The 26,967-nt window shown below is 38.5% G+C and overlaps 1 protein-coding gene across 2 annotated transcripts; it reads left to right on the top strand.

The window, feature by feature from the left end:
* WTAP (WT1 associated protein) lies at nucleotides 1–25,436 on the top strand. Of its 2 annotated transcripts, XM_082302815.1 has the most exons (8): nucleotides 1–183; nucleotides 4,225–4,262; nucleotides 4,345–4,400; nucleotides 9,178–9,236; nucleotides 10,932–11,059; nucleotides 17,323–17,501; nucleotides 22,247–22,401; nucleotides 24,211–25,436. In XM_082302815.1, exons 2-8 carry the CDS (start codon nucleotides 4,233–4,235, stop codon nucleotides 24,792–24,794), a joined length of 1,191 nt encoding a protein of 396 aa, XP_082158941.1. In that variant the 5' UTR covers nucleotides 1–183; nucleotides 4,225–4,232; the 3' UTR covers nucleotides 24,795–25,436. The 2 variants fall into 2 exon arrangements, 1 of the variants encoding a protein (XP_082158941.1); XR_014227345.1 differs by lacking the exon at nucleotides 24,211–25,436 and having other exon boundaries at nucleotides 17,323–18,058; nucleotides 22,247–22,380.
* Nucleotides 25,437–26,967: the final 1,531 nt, after the last annotated feature.

The raw sequence follows: 26,967 nt of genomic DNA, 5'->3' as shown, positions 1-26,967 counted from the left end.
GGGGGGGGGGTGCGGCGGTCTCGGCCGCGGAGCTGGTGGTAGCGGCGGCAGCAGCGGCGCCCGCGGAGCTGGTGGCGGCAGGCGCGGAGGTGGCGGCGTTTCGCCCCCGCTCGATGTGAGGAGGAGTGCGGCCCAGGCGAGCGGCGTGCGAGGGGCGCGGGGCCTCCGCGCCGCGGGCGGGAGGTGAGTGGCCGTGCGAGCGCTCCGCCCCGGCGGGACGTACGGACAGGGCAGCTCGCGGTCCCGGGGTGCCGAACCCCAGCGGCGCTTCCATCCCTCACCTCGGGCGCGGGGGGGAGGAGCGGAAGCACTTAGAGCCATTTTGTGCGAGGCCCCGAAGCCTGGCCTGGCTGCGCGACCGGGATCCTCCTCCCCCTGCCTTGGGCTGCCGGCGCGCCCCCGGGAGCCGCGCTTGTCGCTTCCCTTGTTGGAGAGGAGCGAGGGCGGCGGGGCGGGCATTGCTTGGGCTGGGGGGCGGCCACAGCAGCTGGGTCTGTCAAACACCTGCGGCTGCGCCCCGCGGGAGGGGGGGGGGGCGGCACCTCCGCGGTTGCTGAGGCGAGTGTGAGGGCTGACCAGTTACGGTGCTACTGTGAAGCTTTTCTTTTTAGACATCAAAAGGCTCCTCTGTACAAGAAAGACAAGGAGCTGCTGGAGGGGGTTCAGGGGAGGGCCACAAAGACTATTTGGGGTCTGGAACATTTGTGTTGTGAGGAGAGACTGCGGTAGCTGGGCCTGTTTTCTCTAGAAAAGAGAAGACTGAGAGGGGGTCTCATCAATACATACAAATATCTTAAAGGTGGGTGGCAGGTGAATGGTGCTAGACTCTTTTCAGTGGTACCCAGGGACAGGACGAGAGGCAGTGACCATAGATTAAAACACAAGAAGTTTCACCTCAACATGAGGAAGAACTTCTTTACGTTGAGGGTGGCAGGGCACTGGAACAGGCTGCCCAGGGATGTCATGGGGTCTCCCTCTCTGGAGACAGTCAGCACCCACCTGGACATGTTCCTGCGTCACCTGCTCTAGGTGATCTTGCCTTGGTGGAGGGGTGTTGGACTGTGTAATCCCCAGAGATGCCTTCCAACCCTAACGATTCTGTGATTCTCTAAATTATACGTGTGTGTATATATATGCACACACATACGTGCTTTGGGAGCTGGGAGCCCATGCTGGGGTTTTCCCCATGAAACTATTTTTTCTTATCATTAGAATGACTCAGTTCGGGCATAACTAGTAAGGCCTCTTACCTGATATTATTTAAGTATTTTTGTTCACTGAGGTTTTTTAAGAAGTTTTTAAATCCTGTGTTTTATAAACCTTGTAGGAAAAGGTGTGCGGGCTTCTACCAGAGTTACTAAAATTAATGCGCTTTCCCCCTTTCACATCTCTTTTAATTGAAACTGCCATAAAAGCCTAAACCACTGAGATTTCATAAAAATTCTTTCAGTGCCTGTGACAGTGTTGCTCTAAGTATGGAGTATGGTTTTATGTTGCTTGTTGCCAGGAGCAGAAATGCAGGAGTGGTGTGTGGCAGCCACTGTCTCTGCAAAATCATGAAAGTGCTTAGTTAGGATAGTACAGTTAAGCTGTTCATAATATAAATCACAAAATAAAATCGTGTTAATTCCAGTCAGTTATGCAGGAATGTTGTTTACATTGATTCTTTTTATTGTGGAAAGTAACACTTCATCATGTTCTTGCAAGATATTTCTGATACGGGTAGGAGAGAGATGATCTCTTTTAGAGGAGAGCCATGTGATAAGAAGCATCTCTCGATGCACAGTGCTTGAGAAGTTACTGTATTAAATTCAAAGAATGAACATTTCAGTTGCACTGTTGTGGTCGGTAGCATACAGATTGACCTGGTCGTTAACTGAAAACTAAAGCAAATCACCGTGACAGTTGCTGTAGCCAGCCTGGCGCTGCTAATGTTTCTGAGAAACATGGAGCACAACGATAGCAGGGATACAGCAGTAGTAAATGTCTAAGCTTCTGGTAAGTTACTCCAGGTTCCCAAAAGGCTTTTGTAGGGCAGTAGTGAGTTGAAATTCGTATGTGTGGAAAGAGCACTAAGTGTTTATCTGTAGATTGTAGTAACCTAACTTTTCCAGAATAACCTACAGAACATTTTTCACTAGTGTGTGTTTATTTTTTTAGTGTGTGGTTCTATCATGGCACATAATAACAGGTGGCAGTAAGACAGTAACTTCTAATGCAGTGGCCCATAACTTCAGCCTTCACTTTTGTGCTCTTGTCTGAAAGCAAAAGGTGGTTTTGTAAATGGTGATATGCTGGGTGTAGAGGTTAGAGTAGCCTGGTCTGGTGCTGGAATTTTGTGTCAGGTCTGGAGATGCAAGGTTGACTACCTTTGGATGAAACATCAGCCTTTGATTCTTGTAGTCATGATTCTGACAGCCGTCATATGTTTGTAATTGCTGTATGCTGCAGCAGGATTTACAAGCTAAGTCTTTGGGCAAATTCACATATTTTGGTATTTGTGTGCTTCTGGTACTTTTTTGAGGAACACACACGTAATGACTTGATGTAATGTGTGCACCATTTAATCAGTGCTAGCTGTAGTTGTGTGGGACATCTGAAGAGCATGTTTCTCTCTGTAAGAAACTTAACACTAGCTTAGATCTTCAAAACTACTTCCAAACTCCAAAGGAGTTCAAATTTCTAAAAATTTTTAGGAAAATTACTGTGGGAGAGGTGGCAGCCTAAATACAGGGGTCACAAGCATTCCCTGTGTACTCTCAAGTTACTGTGAATGGCTGAGTTGGGCATTGGCAATTTGTATCAGTACTCTGTTACACTTGTATTTTGCATTTAAGGTACGTTTTTGGTAAAACAGTCTCAAATAATGAGCTGCATGCAGAAGTTCAAGTAAAATGCTTGAGTAACTTCTTGTGAGTGGGAGGGAAGGGGGTGGGAGTGGGGGGGACCTCCTAGTTTAGGGAAGCATTTATGTGCCTGCATGTTACTAAACCTAGCAGCAGGAAGCTGCCATTCATTAGTGAGATGCTTCTACTGAATGTTTTCTTTCTGTGGGTTCTAATGTCAGCATTTATTATAGGAAGGGAGTGAGTGTTGGTTGTTTTGTTTGTTGTTAACCAGGACCTTGTTTGGTAGGGTGCTGTGTAGTTGTCAATGGTGTCAGTGTAGATGGAAAAGGCTCTACTTCGCTGGAATGTATTTGCTCGTCTTTCTGACCAACAGTTTTAGGATTTGGAAAAGTTAAATTAGTTCATTGAGTCATTCTGAAAATACTAAGGTAATCCATAAAAATCATTGAGAAAATAAAATATCTCCTACTTAAGAGCATTGTTCCTTGGAAGCTAAGTGTTCACAACCGAGGAGTTGACACATCCTTTCCCTGGTACATGTGCAGCTTTATATGCTTGTCAACTGTTAAAATTATGTGTAACTTTTCCACTGGAAAGCATATTGCAAAGATGCATGCCTCTAGGAAACCTTGCATTCATTATTACTTGAATGCCTGTAAGATTTATGAACTCCGTGTATTTTACATAATCATAGTTCTAGAAAATACTGTCTATTGCTTTTTGAGATAAGGAGGCATATAACTCAAGGCAGTGTGAATATTTAACCTAGCAGAATGCAGTCCTGTTGTGCTCTGTATGCACTAGAAGAACTCAGTTTGATGGTCTGTCTAAGCCATTTATTTTGCATCTTTTCCTGAAAATATTTACATGGGTTTTAAAATAACAATACTTCCTGCTTATTAGAATCTTAGCATGTAAGTACTTGCAAGAACATGTAATGTTCACAAATTACTCTCTTTTATTCCAAAGAGGAGGAGTAGTAGTATAAATCGCTTTCCTCAGACCCTGATTATCCTCTGCTGTGTAACATACAATGTTATGTAGATATAGACATATACTACGTGTCAGTTTGATACAAAGTTGGGAGGTTTTGATTAGTTAAATAGGAAGAATTGATTACTGACTGGCTTTTTAGACATAAGTAGAAAGTTTTAATTAACTTTTAGATATAGTCAGATGCATTTTTTCTAGATTACAGGAGCAAACTTGTAGTGTTGTTTTGTACTCTGCTGCTGCATTGTGTGGAATCAATATTTCAGTGGTGTAATACTGCAAATTAAAAAAATTAAGGCTAGAAGTACAAGTTTGTTTCAGTGTTCCATGTACACTAGAAACTACACTAAATAAAATTCCTTTTTTTTTCCTCTCCCTTCAGAGTTCACAATGACGAATGAAGAACCTCTCCCAAAGAAGGTATGTGTAAAATTACTTGTGACTTCACCCTTCCAGGTAATCATGACAGCTTGATAAGTTATGCTTTTGTTTTGCTTCATAGGTTCGCCTTAGTGAAGCAGATTTTAAGGTTTTACCTAGAGATGAGCTTATTCTAAGGTAACGTAAAAAGTGTTTTTTTCCTTCTCAACATTTTAGTGAACTTTCAGTGGAAGATGTGTGAATTTACTCTTCTGTTGTCTTTTAGCGTCCTGTTCTGAAAAACTTTTACATGTTTCATTATACATTTCTTTTGTAAAGTTGTTCTCTTGCCTCAAGTATTTTTATTTGTAGTTTGGGGGGGGGAACACTTTTTCCCAAGAGGCAAAATCCTTAGTAGCATTTTGTAAAACATGAGTAGGAGTGGGGTTTTTTTCTTAGTTGTAGCTACAGAAGATATGATTGCTTAGATTCCTTGCTAGATCACAAGTTATTTTAAACATCAGAAAAATGTCAACTCTTTACTTCTCCAGTATGTTTTGCACTTTCTCAGTCCATTCAATTGTCTTCTCAGCATGTTCAAATATTAACAGAAAAATGTTAAAAGGAGTTTTCATCACCTAGAACTTCCATAAGGAAGAGCCTGGCCATCTTTTTCATGTTTTAGAAAGCTTAAATGTCACCACAAAAACAACTATAGGGAATCCTGTTGCCCAGACCACCTGCTTAAAGAAACCATCCCAAGCTGCTTGTCTGTGTATGCCTGAACTTTCTGATTTGTAAACCAGGAGCTATCCAAACTAACCATCTGTGGGGCATCTGTTCATCTGCTGGAGTAGTCTGTGCATTTTGGTAAACATTATTTCTTGGCTTTTTGTACGCTGAGTTATTAGCATTATGAGGGTCTCAAGGTAAATTTTGCTGTTTCATAGAACAAAGACTAAATTGTGTAGAAACACAGGGTTACATATGCAACACTTAATGTACATGGTGATCAGCTACTCTCCCTTCTGGGTAAACTATCCTGCCAGCTACTTTTGGGGTGACAGTTTTTTCCAGGGAGTAAACACAGTCTGGCTCTACATGCTTAAACTGGTTTCTGTCTTCCTCTGAGTATCCAGTCTTTTGGGTAGTAAAGAAGAATTTATTTAAACAGTAAGAAAAAAATGCATCTTTGATAAGTGGCTTTGGCCTTGCGATCCTTTCTATAGAAATTTCTGTCCTCAAGATTCTCTGGCAGTAGTAAACTCCTGAGTCTTCAAAGCTGTGCCCTTACTTCCTGCAATAAAATTCATGTGAAAGGTACCAGAGCATAGATTCTGTGCCACTTGCTCTCTGACTGATAGTGTGAAAACACAAAAAGGCTGCCAGTTGTAATCAAGTTTCTGTAACTGCAATGATTAGTTGATGCTGTAGAAGAGATGAATTTCCAACATATATTCAAGAGAGAATGCGATGGAATACACCCAAGGAGGTAAAGTATGTTAGCAGCTCACCTATGTTAACAAGGAGGCAGAAGGGAATTTGCTAATGACAGCAATGTTACTATTGAATCATCATCTCAGTGTGTAGAAAAACTAACACTCTTTCAAAAAGGGCACTTGATGAATTTAAGGAGAATGACTGTTCAGTATACCCAGAAATTGAAATTTAAATTCTGTTTTGATCATGTCCATTTCATTAGCTTGCATTGATCAGTCTTTCAAACACTGGGGTTTTTCTTTGTATGGGGGGGTGAATTATGTGTCTCTAGTAAGTTCACCTCTAATCGTGATTTCACATAAAACTAGCAATTATTACACTAACTGCTGGCTTCATCTGTAGGCTGGAATAAAATACTATTATTACACATGTATTTTAATCAATGTCATTTCTACTGCTTTGAGACTTAGGAAAGCATGTGCTGATCACTAGATTGTCTTGAGACTTGGAATGTATTTTTCTGGTCCATGCTTTGGTGAGGCAAATGCTTTTTAAGATGGACGTGTGTCATCACCTTTTGGCCTTTTAGGTAGTGAGTCACCATTGCTGTACAATTGCAGTGATGAAATACGTATGTAGAAAAGATTCTCTTTTTTTTTGGTCAGTTTCTGTGCCATGAGTCCCAGTTTTACTGTTCTTTTCTATGAAGTACATAATTTAGTTTTGCTCATTTTAACTTTTGTTGACTGAACATGGGCAGGACCCAACACAGAGACTTTAGATCTGACATTGAGTTTCTGCTTGTCTCATGGCTGTGAACTCATCTTAATCTTTCCCCTCTTCAATGCAGTAGTTACTTACCTTGACTGTAGGAGCTTCTGAGAGAAAGAAGAGCCAGGAACGCAGTAAAAAAATACTCTGTGGATCATAGCTAAAAATCTGATCAGTATTGCCCTGATTGTTTAGCTGGTAAAACACTGAAGCACTCAGATATGCACAAGCATTTCTGAGGAAATACAGTGCTTTTAGTGAACTTCAGTCAACAGGGACTTAGAGCCAGTCCTTTTTGGAATGGCCTGAGTGCAGTGTGTGTCTCAACTCCCAACTACTTGTCATTTGCTGTGAACCCCAAAGTGCAGCATAAAAAGGTGCTTCAAGAAAAAGTATTTAGGACTTCATAGCTTCAAATTACCTTTATAAAGTCTGCTTAATATTGTTAGAGAACGAAGGGAATTAAGTAACTGACATAATGCTGCTCAGTTACCTTCCAGTTCTTGTGAGACTGTGATCCCTTGAATGTAGAACAGATTCAGGAGTGTCCTCCCAGTTCTGCTGTCTGTGTTCTTGAGTGCCTTTCCAAGTAGCATTTCAGTGAAGCTCTTCAGGTTATTAATTTTGAACCATCAGATTATGGACATAAACTACCATATTGAGTGGAAAGCAAACTGATGGGAGAAAAAAAGCTGGCTTTTAGCCTTTGTCATTCTTCCCCCACTCTGATTCACTGATGAGCCTTAGTCTTCTACAGGTGTACTGGAAGGCATAATCCGGGGCAAGGAGGTCAAGGGTCTAGCTGTGTTCCCTCCCAAGATCTTGCTCATTCCCAGCCTACTGGTGAGGGGGGAATGTTGGAGAATGTGCCTTGATGAAGTGTGAGCACTTCCTAGCAGTGGGTGAAACACTGATGTGTTACCAACACCATTCCAGCTACCAGTGCAAAGCACAGCACAGTGAAGGCTGCTCTGGGGAAAATTAACTCCATCTCAGCCAGACCCGATACAAGTTGCTTGAACTGCAAGAGTCTTCACCGGGTTTTTGACAAAATGCCACATCTGAGTAGTTAACGTTTTCTAGAAGAGTTGGTGGGCATATGACTTCAAATCCATGACATGGCCTAGTGCCATCTAGGCTTTCTTTTCCAGGAGTTTAGTTCTTGCCTAAATACGAGCAGCTGTTGAGAGGTGACTTAGAGGTGTTACCTGTAGCATTCTTGGCCACCGTAGGCTGCATGATTTGTTTGTGGGTGGTTATTTGGGGGGTTCTTTTTTTTTTTCAGGTAGAGGTCTGTCATGTCTGCATAACTTGTGTTTCAGGTCCTCATTTCACTTGCTCTGTATGTTACAGGAGTGTGGGGGTGTCACAATTTTGGTAGAATTATGGTTTTGGGCTTGGAGGTGTAACTTAAAAGTCAAGTAGTCCTGTGTATTTGAAGACCAATTGTTTTATTGCATGTAATTTTTAAATGTAAAACTAGGTTTTTCTTACTAGGTTTGCTGTTTAGTAGACCATTTCAGTTTTACTTTTGGGAGATTGGAATCTCCTGAACAAACAGAATTTTTAATGGTCAAATGGTGAAACTTCTTAGAGCAGAGAGGTTAGTTTAAGGGTTAAGTAGAAATACTTCTGCTCTCTTACAGAGCTTGAGAGTTCATTCATGCTGTTTTCATGTTCAGCTGAAGAAATGTAAAATTTTGTTCTTGCTTGAAGGAAGATACTACATGCTTCCTTTTCCCAGTGGTGTGATCTTGCTTTCTGTTACAGATCTCTGATGCTTTTTAGACCCTTTAATGAGCTGTTTGAATTCAGTAAATGGTCAAAATTACCTAGAGGTAGATTTTACAGTTTCAGTTGAAGTAGTGGTGTAGGTTAGAGACTTAAAATAGAGCAGTTATGATGAGTCTGGCATAAAATACGTGTCAGGGAGAGAAGGTGATGGGGAGGAGGGAACAGACACCTTCTTCTGTAGTGGTAAGTTAGTAGATGAATTTGCTTTATAATGTGCAGTTGTACCATCAAGAAGAGCACACGTAGTTAAGTGCAGAGTACTACTTAAAAATCCCAAACCACCACGCTGTGAACTTTTTTCATAAAGCATTCCATGCTAAACTTTATGGCAGACTTTATTTGCAACTGATTTGATGGTTTGTATGAAATGCTGGTTTTAAGTGATGTTTTTTGGCTGCAGATGAATTGCCTAAATAACATGCTTTCAAAGAGTTATTAAACTATTTGGCTTATGGATGATGAATATAATCAGAGAATGGTCTTAACCTGAATGAGCTGATACAACTGCCTAACCTAGACCACCATTTCTAGTGTTATAATATAGTTTTGCTTGTCTTGGTAACATAGTTAATCTTGTATTTTTATCACACTTTATTACAGAATTTTGTTTGAATTGTTCTGCTATGAGAATAGGATATATATATATAGGGTACTTTACAAAAATAACAAAGTAATTAGTGTTTGATCCCAGTGTTTGTCTAAATTACTAATTTTTAAGATGTGAGTTTTAAGTGTTGTAATGCACAGCTACTGTTTTATTCTTCTGAGATACAAAGCAGATTTAACTATTTCCACGATTAAAAGCCCCTTTTTTAAAACTAGAATTGTCTTCTGTGCAATTGTGTAATTCTCTCTTGACATTTTCTGATTATGTTATCAGTATGTACTCTGAAAGCTTAGGATGAGATGCCTTGATTTTATAAACTGAGCTTCAGAAAATTCTTGTTTTTTCTTTTTACATCTGCAACAGGTGGAAACAGTATGAAGCATATGTGCAAGCTCTGGAGGGCAAGTACACAGACCTTAATTGTAAGTTAGCTGGGTTTCAAAATGATGCAAGTTATCTGAATGTATAAAGCAGAGTGATCAAGTAGTATCTGTGCTTTCTAAAAGTGCTAGAAATAAGAGATAATAATGTATTATGTCAGTTACTTGTCAGGAAAATAGCCCCTGTTTTTTCTACTGTAGGTTTTCAGCCTCTCCCAGCTTTCTTATCAACTTCTTTTCCAGTTGCAAATTTATCACACCATCTAAAAAATCTTATTTTTGCATCTATAGGACTCAGACTGCTGGGCAGGGGAAAGCTTCAAAGCATAACCCCATAAAAAGGTGTACTTTCAGAACTTTACCGTTAGAAAAGGAAACTTTATCTACCAAAATACTCCCAAGAATGTCTGTGCCTTTAGTAGTCTTACAGGATTGTAAGACTTGGAGGGGAAATAGTGTTTAGAAGTAAATGTCTAAAATGAGTCCGCAAGTAATATTTGATCTGATCATTCTTACATGGTCTTTAAAACTTGGTCTTTTGGAAGATAATATGGGAAAAACATCCTACTCCAAAGTGAGAAAATATGAATACATTTTGGGAGTGACTGAACAGCCAGTCCTAAGTCACTTTTAAAAGCTTTGTTGGCAGCTAGAGATGGAGTGTTTTCCTGTTTTCTACTCACCTCTTCAGTCTAAATACTTGAAGTTGTAGTACCACTGAGTTTGAAGGGGTTTTTTTGTCAGTCTGGATGGATATCCTCTCTTTTGCTGTTGTTACATCCTTCTAGTGCTGTCTCATGATGTTTTGAGTTTTGGAGAGACTAAAATATAGCAAATAGAAGCAGGTGATTCCATTCACATTTCAAACTGTCTAAACATAGATAAATAAGTTGTTTCAACATTCCCAGTTTCTTGATTTTGGAAACAACACAAGCCATCAGTGTTAATGAATTGTCTGCAAAGAATTATTTAGAAATCGTTGTTCTGAAGCAATTTGTGATGTTCAGGTTATATTTGCAGCTGATTATTCTCAAGGAATTGGAAAAAAATGAAAATCTAAACTATTCAAATTTTTCATTCTTTTATACATGGCAAGTAGCAGAGTGAATGTATACAGTTGGTATTGGGTTGCTTGCATATGTTTTTGAGTAATTTGGAAATGTGCTGCATTCTCTCATATTTCATATATAAGTTTTCATAAATGTTCATGGATCAGAAGTCTGGTTGTGACAGAATGTTCTTGAATGTCTTACTGTTTGCTCATGGAGTGTCGAGACCAGTTTGAGGATTTCCATAAACAGCACTGTTTCACAGATTGTAGATTGGTTTTTGCCAGAGTACAGACTTTCCTCGTCCCACACCCTGGCCTCAACTTCTCTTACACGTGCCTGGGCAGTTCCACCTTCCCAAGTTTCAGACTGCAGATTGTAATAATAGTTAGTTAAGCTAGCAGTTTAAAAGTTATTTCCTATATAAACATGGAAACATCTTCAAAATTCTAGTAAGTCTTAAAGAAGGACCAGGAGTATGGATTTAAAGCCACCTGTTGTCAAGTTTTTCAATACTTAATGATGTATTGGTTTTTGTTTATGCTAGTTATAAACATGACTGCAAAAAGCATAGCTGTTTATGACTTCTGTTTATGAATTTGGTCTTCAGATTCTTTTAGCTGTCTTTTAAAAACTTTCTGTGAGAGGGTAGTATAAAACATGCTTTGTGTGTTGTTGCTTGTATTAGCTAATGATGTGACGGGGTTGAGAGAATCTGAAGAGAAGTTGAAACAGCAACAGCAAGAGTCTGCCCGAAGAGAGAACATTCTGGTGATGAGGCTGGCAACTAAGGAACAGGAGATGCAAGAGTGTACTGTAAGTATTTAGAAAGGATGAGTGTGATATTCCTGTTGCAGGAGTATCAGCTTTTGAGCCAGTACTATGTGCTGTGTTTTTTGTGGATCTACAGCATCACATTTTCTGTGTTTAAAGAAATGGCAGGGTACTTTAGCTTTTATCGAGTTAGTAAAGATCACTTCTTAAAGTGTGGGGGTTTTCTAATATTAGTTATTTATGTTGATTTTTCAGCAGCATTTGTGGTTGGAAGGGCTTTTACTTCAATCCAAGCTAATTCTTGCATGTGCCATGCTTACTCTCCTTTAGCATTTATCTACTGTGCATATCTACAAAAATGTTACTTCTGAGTATCATTAGAGTCAGGAAGAAATTAAAATGTAAGGATGTGATTGAGTTTATTTGGTTTCATTTAGGGGGTTTTAGGCTGATATTTATATTGCCTTTGGATAACAAGGTATTTGTAAGCCTCTGTTTGGCTGGATAGGTGAAGTTGCTACTGACTTGTTCAAAGTTCTTTTGAAATTTGGCAGCTCTGCTTAATGTCTAATGTTCTAAATACATTTTTTGTTGATCTTCGTTTCTCTCTCCTTTATTTCTGGCCATGTTCTGTGACTTTTTCATTTGTGTTTAGCCTTGGTTTCTTGAAGCTATCTCATTTTGGATTACCTTAACATAATTTTCATTCTCCTTGAATCTGGCAGTTTCTGAGAGGATTGTAAAAAGCTTATTGCTAGTTTCAGTAATACACTCTTCAGAGCTTCTCTTAAGAAAAATACAAGCTCTGTGCAAAACTAATAACTAGTATTATAACTTTCCTTTGCTTTTTTAAGTCTTCCTTTCTTTTTTGCCTGAAGGTTTTCAGAGCTGTCAGGTATAGTAGTGTGACTGAACTCTGTACACAGTGCTTTCATTGCTCTTAAGACCATAAGATCACTTTAGTTCACAGTAAGTAGTGCTTTAAACAGGGGGGGAAAAAAAAGAGGGGATTAAACTTTGCAGTGGCAAAAAACGAAGCCCAGAATCACTGAGGTTGGAAGAGACTTGGAGTTTTAGTCCAGCCTGCCTGTTCACAACAGGGTTAGTTGGACCAGGTTACTCAGGACTATGCAGTATTGGCTTTTAAGCATCTCCTAAAATGAACACTCCAGAATTCTTTGGTGGCCTGTGCCAGTGCTGAACCACTGGCACAGGAGAATGTGTTTCCTTATGTTTAAGTGGAACTTCCCGTATTTCAGTTTGTGCCTATCACCTGTGCTTTCAAGTGAGCACCACTGGCTTTGCCTCCTTTACTCCCCATCAGGTATTTATGCACATTAATAACATCCCCAGAGCCTTCTCTTTTCCAGGCTGAGCAGCCCCAACACTCTGTCTCTGCTTGTGTGTCACATCCTCCAGCCCATTAATCATCTTCACAGCCCTTCATTGGCCTCACCCTGATATGTCTTGGTCTTTCTTGTACTGGGGAGTCCAGATCTGGACCCAGTACCCCACATATCTCACCAGTGCCAGGTGGAGTGGAAGGATCACCTCCCTGGGCATATAGCTAAACCAATAAATACTAAAAATAAGTAAAAAGAAATGTATGTTTTTCACCAAAACCAAATTCGTGTGTATGGTATTTACCTTTCTTCATCCCTTGAAGTTATAAACTTTAAAGTATTTAATGTTTTGAGTTTGACAGTATGAAGACTATAGGGGTTTTTGACTGCACTTTGTTAGATGTTTATAGCTGCATACTCTTTCCAGAACATCTGTGCAGAAGAACATCTGAAGACCTTTTATTTTCAGTATACTGTAAAAAAGAAAAAAGGGTGGGTGACAACCTACCAAAAAGAAACAAAAAACAGACATAGGCCCACACACTCGGGTGGCTCATACTTTTCCTGCTCTGGAGATAGGAAGATGCATCCTTGAAGAAGAGGTGTAAAAGCTATAACGGAGGCATTGTCACCGTTAAGTATTTTCAAGTTTAAAAATGCACATGGTTTCAAGAAGGTCTGAAGGACTACTTGGCTTCGTATTGCTAGAGTATTTTTTCCACTCCAGTAACAGTAGAAAAATATATCGTGTTGGATAAGATGCAAAGCTAAGCTATAGGTTGCTAAATCTCTTAATAAAAACTGTTCACCGTGGGCTGTTGTTTGACATGCCTAATTTTAATCCATAAAATAATTTTTTCATATTTTTATTGGAGTTAACATTTTTTTATAATCCATACTTACACATAAAATATACCAGTAACACTTATATGTAAGCCTTCAGTGTTCCCTGTCACATTTTAATTAGAAAGACTGAGCATCTATGGTGTTTAGTTTCATGAAAACTACTGATTTGTTTTTGGGACATTTTATTCTTACAAACTTGCCGCTATCAAATTTAAATGGTTAAAAACTTGATACCATATTCAACTGCTAGTAGTTGTCAAAGACTGAGTTTTCTGATTACTTGTGTAGAACACCTTGCTTGTTAAAATATACCTGCTCTGTTTTAAAATAAGGTGTGATGAGCTCTATCTTGGTGTTTTAATTTTCACCCTTTTTAAAAATAGTAGCTTTTTTGTTGTGTTTTCAGCTTATGAAAATCACCGGTTGTCATCTTGAAAGTGTAGGTGTGCATGTTGGAGTAGCAGTAGCAGAATCGTTGCCCTTATTCTGTATCAGTGCTGTTCTTGAAGAAACAAATGGGAGTGGAGCGCATAGCTCCATTCTCTCTTGTGCTCTGTGCTGAGTCTAGCAGGACAATATATGGATTTCTTCAGAGCCAGCAGCTTAGTAAAAGTCTGTGACAGGTGCTGCAAAGTTACTCCACAGTTTTAGGGTGACTGAGGGCTGCCTTGAAGTTCAGGTGTTTAACATCTTGTGTGCCCTGTTGTCAGCAGTAGCCTTGAGCTACCTTCCTCCAGCAGAAACAACCACCTAAAAGAGGTTGCTGCTCTTAGGGAAGTGTGGGTAAGGTATTGGCTATGGTTTCTACATAAAGCTTTATTTCTGGTGGAGGTGGTGGTAAAGTTAATGCTACTTCAGGGAAAGGCCTTAACCCCCTCCCAGGCTACTGTACAGTTACTGTAAGTCAATAAGTGGATAGACATTTGGAAATACTTGTTGCTCAAATATGGGTTTTATGGAACAGATAACAATGGGTGGAACTTTCTGTGGGTGCAATTGGACTGTAGCACGAGATAGTCATTACTCTTGTGCTTTAGGTTACTGCTCTGTTGTGCTTTTTCTCTTCTGAGTTTTGCATTTTATTCCTTCCTACTCGTTCTTCATAAGAAGGATATACAGTTCTTCTCACTCAGATTGCTTACATTTTCTCTCAGGCACCTGTGATCTGTTTTGTAAATTCTTCATGTTTAGAGTCTGTTCCTTGTAGCTATCTTTGGATGATTTCAGCTGAAAGCATGCAACTATTTCCAAGAATGTGGGAACTAGGGGATTGAAAATGTTACTGTCTGTCTTTAACAAAAAGAGATAAAAATCCACACAAATAAAACACACAGCCTGATGTCCTCTAAATGGACTGCTTGCAGTGCTGTCCTTCCTTGGGTTGGAACAGAGAGAAAGCTGATAACAAGGTTTTTATTCTGTTCATGAAAATTAGCCCTGCTTGTCCATCTGATGGGCTTTTGAAAAATACCAGCTTGTGTGTACTTTCATGTTTGGGAATATGAAGTCAGTAGATGCTTCAGGTATTAGAGTGGGCATTCCCTTGGGGTCTGGCATTGGACATGACTGTTCCTGTAGGTTCAGCTGTAGCCTGAAGTTGGTCCTGACTGCAGGCAAACTCTCCTGCTCCCTAACCCTTACCACCTTGAATATCAGTGGGAGGTGACTCATACCAGAAAGTGGTTAGAGGGAGCAAGAATGGGAGGTTTGGACTGGCTAAGCAGGAAGACAAACGTAATCAGGAAATAGGCAGAAAACAGAAGACATTTGGGCTTGCTTTGGGAAAAGGTCATTTTGGGAGGAGGTTGCTAGGTCTTCATGGATGAACAGCCTTACAGATGAGAACTCTGGAGTTACAGCTGGAGGAAGCACTTGTGAAGGGATTGAGAAAATTTGAGTTGGAAAAAGTGGAGGGAAAGAATGGTCTTTTAAGTTTGGGGATGGAATGAGCAAGGGTTGTTAAGCTTAAGTAAATTTGTTCTACATGACTGCTTTAGGAATGATGGTTGAGCTGAAGTCCTGTGCAGGTGCCATCTGCTGGTCTCAGGAGTGTGAGCTGGAGAGATCCCAATGAGATTGGGATTGCGCAGCATTGGTTGGGTCCCCTGGAGTGTTTAAATGCATTTCTGGCATGACCGAGGAGCAGTGGCAGCAATTCTATGTGTTAGTGATTCAAGGAATCTGTTGCAGCTTTTAGATTTACAGTGGAAGAGGGAGGAATCTGGGCCTTAGTAAGACAAGGAACATGGCCTTATCCCTCCCCTCCCCCCCACCTTGTGATCCCTGTTTAAAAATGGATTGAAAACAGTGTTGCTGTATCATGATTATATTTCTGAAATATGTTGCGAGTGAAGTTGTCCACTTCACTGTCTACTAGCTGTAGCCATCACAAAGAATTGACAGGTTGCTGAAATACTTCAGCAGCAGAAGAATCGAGTGGCTAGAAAATACACATCAATAACAATGAATTAAACTGATCTTTATTCAGTGAGCAGCATATTGCACATTCAGTGAGGCAAAGGACCCATGGGGTAAAATGCCCTCCAAGAAATGTTAGCATAACCTTAATCTGGACTTCTTGTTTCTAGGTAATGTTTGTATGTGGGTTCTTGAGTGCTTTATTTCTTGAAAATATTTATATGCAGTCCTTTATTCCCTTTATATTTCTTTCTGGATACATAAAAGTTTGTCTATTTAAAGTCTAAAGTATGATGATTCTAGGTTTTTTAAGTAGCTAAGTATTTTTATTTTGATAATATCAAATTAATGTGTCAAAGGAAATATTTCAGTTCTTCCAGTACCTTTGAAACTATTTACTTGAAATAAAATCCAGGAATTTTTGCTGCTTAACAATATATAAATTAAAACACATTATACTCAATTTAGAAGTAACTGAGGTTGCTACTGCACACTGAAGGTATATAGGGCTTCTGTACTTTCTTGTCATCACTGTCATGTAAAGACCCCATAACAGAGTAACTGCATGTACAGGAGCATAGTTAAGCTGTCAGTGCTTCTGGCCATGCTGTTGGCCCATGTAAAAGCAAAGAGTGCAGGGAGACTCTTTCCCTTTAGGGTTTCTCAGTGAAACTCTGTTGCTCTCAAGTCTGGTTGCAGGACTGTCTGCCCAGAAAGCAAACCACCTGACTTTCAGTTAATGCCTTTTAATGTCAGGTAACTCTGTTCACCTCTTGCTGATGAAGAAATGCGTATGATACGGGGAGCATAATAAATTGAATTTAGGAATTAACACATTCTATGCAGGTTGGTGCGATATTGGTGATAAGCAGGATTCTAAACATGTATGCCCAGTACAATTCAAGATAATGTCTGTTGTGATGGGATGAGAATTTAAGAAACCTAAAGTTAATCCCATTTATAGACATTCAAGTTTTTACTAATAAATACTATATTTAAAAGAAAACTCTCAGTTATTTTTCTGAAATTTTGATTATTGCAAGTGTCTGGGTTCTAAACACATAAAATTGTAATTCCTTTGGCTTGTGGTTATTGAAAGAGAACAAAATCTTTTAATTGCTGTCAATATTTCTAAATTTTGTTGTTTATAAAATACACAATTTTGCATCATAAGTAACTATTGCAGTTGCAAAAAACCTTAGAAGTTCATAAAACCTTTTTATTACTTGTTTGTAAATATTTCTTGTCAGTTTTAGCTGTAATGTTCCTTAATAATTTATGCTGAACTTAAGTGGGAATTAACTCTGTTTTAAGCAGATAATTCTTTCCATATGCTCTTTGTTCCCCAAAAAGAGTGCAGGAAGATACAAAAGAAAGGGAGCGTTTTAATACTCCAGATATTGTTCTGACAAATATAAATTGACATGCAGAAAATGATCTGGGATCTGGAGAGGAATCTGCCTTGAAAGGTTAAGCATGGCAGGTGGTAGGGTGGGGGCTTGGGTGAGCATGCACATGAACAGGGGTGCAAGGTGTGCACAAGTGATTTTTGTCCTGTGTTTTTTGGGTTACAGTGTGAAAGAAGGCAAGCTATCTTGATGTTAACTTTGGAGTGACTATTCTTATTTGTATCAAAATTACTTATAATTTTTCTTTAATATTGTATTAATAACAGCCTTTTTTTCTTATTTTATGCAGAATCAGATTCAGTACCTCAAGCAAGTTCAGCAGCCTAGTGTTGCCCAACTGCGATCAACAATGGTGGACCCAGCCATCAACTTGTTTTTCCTAAAAATGAAAGGTGAACTGGAACAGACTAAAGACAAACTGGAACAAGCCCAAAATGAACTGAGTGCCTGGAAATTTACGCCTGATAGGTAAACAAAACAAATACTCCCCAGTCAAGACTTCCCTGACAGTCCCACTACGAGAATGCTATGGTGGGACAGCCAAGTACTCGTTTCCACACCAAGACTCAGACGTTTTGAGGCAAAAGCCACATTCTTATACTGTCCAGCTTGTAATGCTTAATGTAAAACTTACCAGATGAACCTTGTGTTTCAGCTTTTTTCTCCCCCTTTGCTTCAGAGGCCTGACAGCGTCGGACTATTCTGAAGAAATGGCCATCTTCGAAAAAAAATCTTTTCTAGAACATGTAGACATTTGCAAAATTGTTCTATTTGAAGAAAATAGAGGGAGAAACAGAAGTCTTAAGTCTGTGGCACACTGTGTCTACAGACAGTTTGGAGGAGAGAGAACCTAGAGCTTATAAATCATGAATTGAACATGTAAAATTCCCGTAAAATGTAGAAGTGGAATATGCTTCGCTCTTAACCTTGAGCCTAGTGACTTAGAGACACTGTAAGTCAGTTTTGCCAATAAGACTGTGGACTTCCTGCTTGTTCACTGAACTGCTGGGTCAAAACTTGATGAGGTGAATTTTGCATTAAAGAGTTTACTTGCTAACCAGTTTTGAATAGCCATGAGAGTGCTATTTGGTATCACAACAGTGGTAGTGTACACATTTGACTGTTTAGCCTTTGGGCTCTCTAGCACTTGATGCAGCCTTAAGTCACTGTTGCTAAATAATGAACTGTTTTCTGGATGGTTGGTAATACTGTGGACGCCTCAAAATTAGGACTGTACGAAAATGTACGTTCCATCTAAAAGTAGGTTTAAAATTGTTTGAAGCAATATATATTTGATCACAACTAGCATGTATAAGAAAAACTGGTTGTGATAAGAATTTCACTGCATGTTTTCATGCAGAAATGAGAATTTTTCGATCTTCATACTAAGAACTGATCTCAAATGCTCAAAACAGAAGGCACATGATGGCAACTGTCTTCAGTGTTGGTGGGGTGTTTTTTATTCCGTTGTATGCCTGGGTTTTTTTGTATTGTGCTTCTTTATAAAATGTGCCTTGAAATAGTTGTAATATATAGTTCAAGGAACACTTCTGGTTATACTGTTGTATTGTGAAACTCCTGGGATGAACGAGAACTGAACAGGTTGTCATTTCTGCATTGTCTCGTTCGCTGAAAACGAAGTCAGTATTTTAACAAACCAAAAAAGCCTTAAATGCATGCATTTTTGTTGGTGGAATCAGTGAAGGAGTTTTTGCTACTCTATTGATGCCTCTGTTCTGTTGTCCCAAGTTACTTGTAAGAGTAGCAATCTGGGACAGTTGGGAGTGCACATCTGAGGTCTGTAAAGCAAAATGTAGATTTGGTGTAGCATTTGTGTGTTTGTTTTTTCCCATAGCAAATAGAGTTCTATTTAGTAATCTGAGGTTTTGATTTTTTCAAAACAGTTGGGCAACGTTTTATGACTCAGTCTGATCCTAAAAAATTCATTTTTAAATTAAAAAGATACATTCAGCTGTCACAGAAGGTGATGTATTCTAACTGTTTTGATGACTTTTATTAAGATGCCTTAATAATTTTGACTTGGAAGTATCTTTAACTGTTTGTGCTTCAGATGATTAATATGGGATCAAAGAGTAGTATACTTATGCAGGTTTATTTTTTTTTGCATGAGTAATGACTTAACAGCTAAAGAAAAATCCACAGAAAAATTTTACCTTTTTAAAAGTGATACATCCGGAATGATTTTGCTATAGCAGTATCTAAGATTTTAATGATCTAGCATCAAAACAGAGGTAAGACTTATATTAATAAATTGTCAATGTGTTACCAAGCCATTTGTAAAGCTCACTATAATGTGTTGAAAGAGACATGCCATGCAGATTGCTTGTTTCTAACTTGGAGTTGAGAAAATTATTTAATACATTTAGATACAGGTTGGTTGTTTTCTAAAGTCCTCAGGCTCTAAATGTGTGTGCAACTGAGGAGAGACAAGTAACTTGTGACTTCCTTTCAAACTCAAGTGTCAAAACGTTATTTCTGTAGCATCGTACATAATTTGCATCATATAATTTTAAGTCAGTGGTGTGAATGTGCATAATTCATACATGCAGTGGCTGGAATATAGAAAGTTAGAGTTATTGCCTGGTAAATAATTGAGGCTGTCTTTGTTAACTGGATTAAGATTTTACTGGTTTTTATTTCTTGAAAGGTAAAGAAATTGGGTCATGTAAAATATTTGTAGTTTTTTCTCATTCTTTGCATCTTGCACCCCCCTTCTTAATAGCATTAATTGCCCATCCTTGTACACAACTACTCATTTCATGGCATCTGGCTTAGTTTTTGAAAGAGTCAGTGGTCCTATTCACATCCTAAACAGATGCTCTTGGGGTGGATAACAAGTTAACTGCAGCCCTAAGCAGAGTTAGTTCTGGACCTTAATGTAGATAAGGCTGTGTAGCATAAACATTGCTGATGTCTGGAGGGGGAAATAAAAGGGCACGTAATCAAAGGAATGGCTATGCTAAGCCATTTTAACCATCATTAAGCGGAGTATAAACTTGGAATAAAAATTAGTTGAAATGTCATTTTGCAGTAAACCTAGTACAACAAACTCTAGTCTTCTGAAATTTAACCACTTACATTCTTACAGGTTTTGTTGCCTGTATGTTCCAGAGGATTTGTGAAAACAATGCTGAACTTAGTTTTACAGTTAATAGGAATTATTTTAATAGTTATTGGATTTGATGTTCTTGAATGTGTTGTCTTTTTTGTAAATTATAAGGGTTACTCTCTACTAGCTCAGAACATCTGGAAAAATTTTGATGGGAAGAAATAGCATTATAGGTAACTATGCAAATTTCTATACAGGTAATAAATATTTTACATTTTGGCAGGAATTAACTTGAAGATATTAATGGGATTCTAAAATTGTCCCAATTCCAAGGTAACTGGTACTTGCTGATTCTGCAATTGATGTTGGTTTGTGACGAGAAAAGCATTAAATGACTTAAGCATTGTAAACTTTTTCTACTTGTAGTGGTGATGAATACAGTAACAGGAATTTGCAAATGGCTAAAAATCATGTCTGCCTAATAACTTTTGGGATCTGTCACATTGGTTATCTCCAAAGTGGTCCTGCTTTACACAGAATGAACATCTCTAAGGAAACTTGCATCTTAAATGTGCGACTTGGACTGTATTAGGTCAGCACAATTTAAACTTCAAGGACCTGGCATTGGACATCACATCAAGAAAGAAAACAGGCTGCTGCCTTTAGCAGAGTTTCAGGCCTCCAGGACTTTACACAGCCAGATTCCTTCTGGAGCAGCCCATCTGAAAGATTTGGGAAAGTCAGTTGAAAAATGTTAAATGGGGCAGAGTTGGCAGAACTTAAAAGTTGTCTAAGGCTTGAGTGGTCAGAAGGTAGTTAAGGAAATTGCTGTTTAAATTCGTCTGGTTGGTTATCTTGGTTGCAGGAGAGAACTGTGGCTGTGATTGTAGCAGAAATGTCCTGTTCTACTTTTTTAATTCTCAATTTTTTTTCCAGTATTTGTCACTTGTTTAAAAGCATACAAAAAATTAAATGACCTTCTTGGTCTTGAAAAGTAATGCAAGTCTTGCTATTGAATTAACAATAAAACTGTTCAAGTTTGGGGGTTTTGGCAGAGCTTACACTTTTATAGAAAAGATGACAGCTTCATTGTGGTGCTGAGCCTATTAAAAGGAGAACTGTTTGGGGGTGCTATCCTGACTTGGCAGACTAAGAGTCCTAGAGGACTTCAATTTTTCTTTTGTGGAGTCAGCTGTATTGCCTATATATTAATTTGCATACTACTTCCTATAATGCTTTACAATGAGATTTTTATCATGAAGATTAAAGATGTGTAATGTTACCAATTTAGTAAAGGAAATCCTGTCAGTTCAAAGTAAGTTTTCCTACCTGTTCCACATTTCCTTCAGAAACTGAACAGCCTAATGATCATTACTTATGATCTGAAATACGTAATTTTAAAGGAAGTAGATAGATAATATACCCCTTCCTTGATGTCCTTCCAACGTTTAGCTACATTTTCATTCCTCCTCACCATACAAGATGTACTTAAGAAATGCTGACCATAGAAATCATGAAGCAGATACTGCATATGACTGTCAAACATATAAGCTGAGTTGAAAAACAGACATCTAGTTTTTTAAACAAGAGTACCTGCACAGCATTCAAATGAATGTTTAAACCTCTTAAAGAAAAATGGATGTCAGTATGAAAAATGAACATGAGATTTATTATTTCCCCCAAGCAACTTCCTTTTCTTCATTCAAATTCAATTATTAAATTTCACTAGTACAGCAAATGGGGAATGATTTTGCTTATAATTTGCTGTGCAATCCTTGCTCTTTTGAATTGCAAAGCACATCTTTAATCAAATATGTAACTCCTTTAAGAATTAGTACATGCAAGATTGTGCATATTGATAATCCAGATGTTGGTATCAGAAAAAGTACAATATGCTTATTCATATTTTCAGTAATAAAACTTGCCTTCCACTTTGTGGGACAGCGACAGAAGATCAACTGGCGATGGAACAGCATGTGGTAACTATAGGGAGACTTTCTGCTATGACAATTATGTTGAGGCATAATGTTCCTTGAATTGTGACATGCAGAAATTGCATCTCCTTTTTGTCTGTAATTGTGATTGAGGAAGATAACTGAAGGTTTTGTATTTGTTTTGTGATAGATGGCTCTTTCCTTTGCAGCCAAACAGGGAAAAAGTTAATGGCGAAGTGTCGAATGCTTATCCAGGAGAATCAAGAGCTTGGAAGGCAGCTGTCCCAAGGACGTATTGCACAGCTTGAGGCAGAATTGGCTTTACAGAAGAAATATAGTGAGGAACTTAAAAGCAGTCAGGATGGTAAGGGATTTTTTTAACAAAAATAGAAGTTGCCTTGCACTTCTGCAAGTTTAATTTTGTGATGATACACATAATACAAAACCATCTTTGCCAGTATGAAAGGGTAATATTGAGTAAAATATGACAATAGTATTAACTGGTAGTCTTAGTTAAACAAACAGAATCCTTAACTTTGGGGGAACTGGTGGGATTTGCAGCTCCAGTAATGTGGTGTTTGAAATCAAGATTTTTGTCCTGTAAGTCTTGCTATTTAATAGGGAATGTTTAGACTCCACGCATTACTGGTGAATTGGCAAGATGAAGGCTGTTAACATTACATAAAGCCTAGGCATGCACTGAGAGCAGAAAACTTCTTGTTAACTCTGAGTCATTTGGAATTTATTTTAAAAAATTGGCAACTTTTAACAATGCCTAAGAATATGAAAAACTGTTGGGGTTTTTTTTCCCCTTTGGTAACTCAGATGAATGAAAATCTCATCATGTTTACAGTCTGAATTTTGTGACACTGTAAACCTAAATTGAATTTGTCTAAAAACTCTGACCTCTTGCATAATTCAAATGGAGGGGAAAATGCAAGTTTAAAAGTCTTCAGTCTCAAATTCTTGTAGTGTCAGTGGCTCTTCATACAATGTTAGAGTAGGTTATCTGAAGTTTGGGGATATAACCTATCTAGACATCACATAGACCTGAATATCTTTTTGCTTGTTTTACATGTGAAGTTTGTAAGATACCAGAAACCTGATGCGGCATCAAATCTGGGATGTCCTGCATTTTTAAGGATAGATCATATTTTCATCTCTTTGAGAAAGTAACAGTATAAAATAGCTAGAACTCTCAAGGTAGATGACTGTATAATGTCATTTTGTGGGAATAGTAACTACTGTTTTGGTAATGCACTTCAGCAGAATTCACCAAGTACGTAATTGAAGCAAGTGTAGACATTCTTTAAAGACTGCTGCTTTTATGTAGTAATTTCCAGCACTGAATTGCTTCTTCCCCATACATGAATAAAGATATCGATATTCCTGTGATAACAGTTTTCCTAATGATTGTTTTCCATAGCAGCAAGAACACTTTTTTATTTTCACAATACTAAGCAGTTTGCATTTTATTTGCTCTGTCATACTGATGGTGCAGTTGGATTGAAGACTGAGTCAGTGTTTTTTACACTGTTTTGAGATCAAATTTGTTTTGTTCCAGAATGCAGTCCTAATTGTAAAAACCTTTTTCTGATACATAAATATTAAAACACCCTGTGAAGGTTGTTAACACTCTTGTTGGTAAGGTCTTTTTGTGTCCTCGCTTGAAGGATTTAAAGGATTAAGCACAGTAAGAATTGAAACCTCCTCGAAATATGATAAAAAAAATAATTCCTTTTTTTTGGCTACTGCATAGGGTTTGACAGTAACTCAGATCTGTTACGTATGGATGTGGTTCATGGTCACTTTTACAGTATTTCTGTAAAATAGAGATTTATACTTGAGCAAAAGACACATTAGGATTTACTTGCAAAATGTTAATTATTGTAATTGAGCTTTTTTCTAAATACCTTCCATTCTTGCCCAGCAGTTAAATTTTTCTCACATATTTTGAATAGCAATATAGAAAACAGGTAGATACCACAATTTTTAAGCGTTTTCTCCTTCAGAGGCAGAGTATCAAAACCAGTGCATACCTGATGGCTAAGAAATAGTTCACTGAAAAATTTCAGCATAAAATAATGAGTTATGGGATTTTAATTTCTTGTCTGAGATTCAAGCTATATATGGGCTACTAAGTGTTTGCAACAAATGTGTTTTCTTTACATAGAATTGAATGACTTCATCATCCAGCTTGATGAGGAGGTAGAGGGTATGCAGAGTACCATTCTAGTTCTTCAGCAGCAGTTGAAGGAGACTCGCCAGCAGTTGGCACAGTACCAGCAGCAGCAGTCCCAGGCCTCCAACCCAGGTACCAGCAGGACTCCATCCTCTGAGCCCACAGAGCAGGGAGAGGCTGTGGGCAAAGACTGCAGCCGCCTGGCAAACGGACCAAGCAATGGCAGCTCCTCCCATCAGCGGACATCTGGGCCTGGATTTTATAGGGAGGGTAGCGGCACGGAAGATGACTTCCCAGCTTCTCCAGGGAATGGTAATAAGCTGTCCAACCACTCTGAAGATAGAACTGGTAGAGGAAGTGGTAGCTACATAAACCAGCTCAGTACTGGGTATGAAAGTGTAGACTCTCCCACTGGCAGTGAAAACTCTCTCACTCACCACTCAAATGACACAGACTCCAATCATGATCCTCAAGAGGAGAAAACAGTGAGCATGAAAGGTAACAGAACTGTGGGTTCTCGTCATGTCCAGAATGGTTTGGACTCCAGTGTAAATGTGCAGGGTTCAGTTTTGTAACATTTTTCTGCAAAATTTTTATACAGTGTCATTGAAATTGGGAGAGGATACTGTCCAGAAGCCGTTTAAATTAGTGCATACTTGTCACAATTTTGCCTTTTTGTGGGTTTCTTTTTGCTTCAATACCTCTGCCACTTTGGAAATTTTAACAGTTAATTACGTTGAATGTTGCTAAAAGGACGTTTGTGTAGCTCAAGTTATTTTTATATGAGTTAATGTGAAGTTGAAATGGAAATTATTTCCATAAAGTATAACATAAATGATGTCTGTACAAATCTGTGTATATCTAGAACCTGTGCTGTGTAAGGGCATTCTTACTCATACTGTTATACTTAACACCACCTTCAAGATTTGTCATAATAGCTGTGGGTTTATGACTGCCAAGTTTGCCCAGTACAGTAGTTTTATCACTAAAAAGATGGACTTACTGAGGGAGTCCTCTAGTAGTTTCAGTGTTAATTACAGTTTTTCCCACCATACATCTGTGCATTTTCTCCTTAGGTGACCGAATGTTTATGAATTGTGTGCATAGTTACTCAGTTTTTAAGAACTGTTGTATCCTGTTGATGCATATTGCTCTGTGACTCCAATATTATCTTACCTGTACTGACCAAACCTAAATAAAAACTTTTAATAATGTAATTTCTTCATTGTTCTGCATTGGCTTTACATGGCTTATTTGTACGCGGTGTATTTACAGTACTTGCTTTTGAATTTGTTTCTCTGTCAGTCCTATCTGATACAGCACATGCCAAACACCTGAAGTTACAGGTGTATATAGTACTAATTTCAGGACAGCCTCATGGTGCTTATTGCACAGGTTTTGTTGTTACTGACAGAAAATGGAGGTGGGGGGAGGTGGAAAGGAGAACTTAATAAAACTAAACCTTAGAGTTTGAACCTGGTTTTATTAACAATTACCAAAAAAACCCCAAAACAAGCCAAACTGAAAAGCTGGAAGTACCTAACAGGTAAATGCACAAATTTAAACTACAAAAATGTAACGGATTGGCAATTCAGCCTTCTGAACTGGATACAACTTTGTTTTTAAATGCCTGCCCGAGGAAACTGATTTCTTAATGTGCAGAGAATGAAAAATTTCCTTTAATTAAACATACTTTGTGCAGTAGCAATGAGCTACGAATTTCAGAACCTGGATTTCTGGTGCTTATTTTCTATCTACTAGTTTAGTGATGGTAGCACATGAGCAAGAAGATGAAAAAGCACTGTTCAAAGGTAAGACAAAAGTACTTAGTGGTGTACTTTAGGGTGGACTTAAGTCCAATTTCAACATTTTTCTACCTGTGAATCTTGTAATTACCAGATGACTAATAAAATAAATGCATATGTAGCCACTAAAATAATCAGAAATAGCTTACTGCTTTGCAGGTCACTGTGGAAAGAGACTTGTTTGAAAGCAGTATTTCTCCAAAGTTCTGGAGCACACTTGACTTTGTTTAAATTTACAGTTACAGTAAATTCTTAGATTATAGAAGGGCTTCTCTGGTAGCGTTTTTAAGGGGCATAAATTAGTGTCTGCAGTAATACTGTCAAAGACAAATTGATGTAAATAAAATGCTACCAGCTGCTGTTGTCTGTATTAAAAACATGCTAGTCCATGGCTAGCACCACTGCTGTTTTCATTGGGTTCACATCAATGTTCTAAGATCACTAAGATTCACAGTGGTCACTGGAAGTGTAAATTCCATTGGTGATACCTTGTTGCTTTTCACATGTTGCTTCAGGCCTTATTCCTGAAAAATAGTAGTTGAATGCATGAAAGGGAAGTGACAAATATCTGTACAAACTGGTACTGGCATCTGGCACCCAAAGGAATTTTTAGATCCCAGAAGTCTCTGATGGTGAATTTTATTTGATCTTAGTATCATATTGCTTGCTTATGTAGCATGTGTCTGTGTACATCCTCGATCCTGTACATGGTAAAATGCAGTATTTTTAAGAAGCTTCAAATGCTCATAACACAGTAGAGCAATCAGGCTTTATGTGATCACATGGTGCAAAGCCTTGTGAGGAAATCTGTGGTCCTTAAAAAAAGGCATAGCTCTCAGGTGGTGATGGCTTTTTACTTAAATCTGTCAGGTATTACCGGACATTCATGACTTTAAAATCATCTTTACATGAGGTTTTTATTTTCTCAAGACTGGCATGTTTT

The sequence above is a fragment of the Coloeus monedula genome (assembly GCF_965178545.1).
Source record: "Coloeus monedula genome assembly, chromosome: 2".
Classification (NCBI taxonomy): domain Eukaryota; kingdom Metazoa; phylum Chordata; class Aves; order Passeriformes; family Corvidae; genus Coloeus; species Coloeus monedula.
The sequence above is the reverse complement of the archived record's forward strand: the minus strand, read 5'-3'. Positions and strand labels throughout refer to the sequence as shown.

Coding starts and splice junctions, on each gene's coding strand:
- WTAP (XM_082302815.1), top strand. CDS start 4,233: ATGACGAATGAAGAACCTCTCCCAAAGAAG. Junction 4,401..9,177: donor AGAGATGAGCTTATTCTAAG/GTAACGTAAAAA, acceptor CATCTGCAACAG/GTGGAAACAGTATGAAGCAT. Junction 17,502..22,246: donor TGGAAATTTACGCCTGATAG/GTAAACAAAACA, acceptor TTTCCTTTGCAG/CCAAACAGGGAAAAAGTTAA.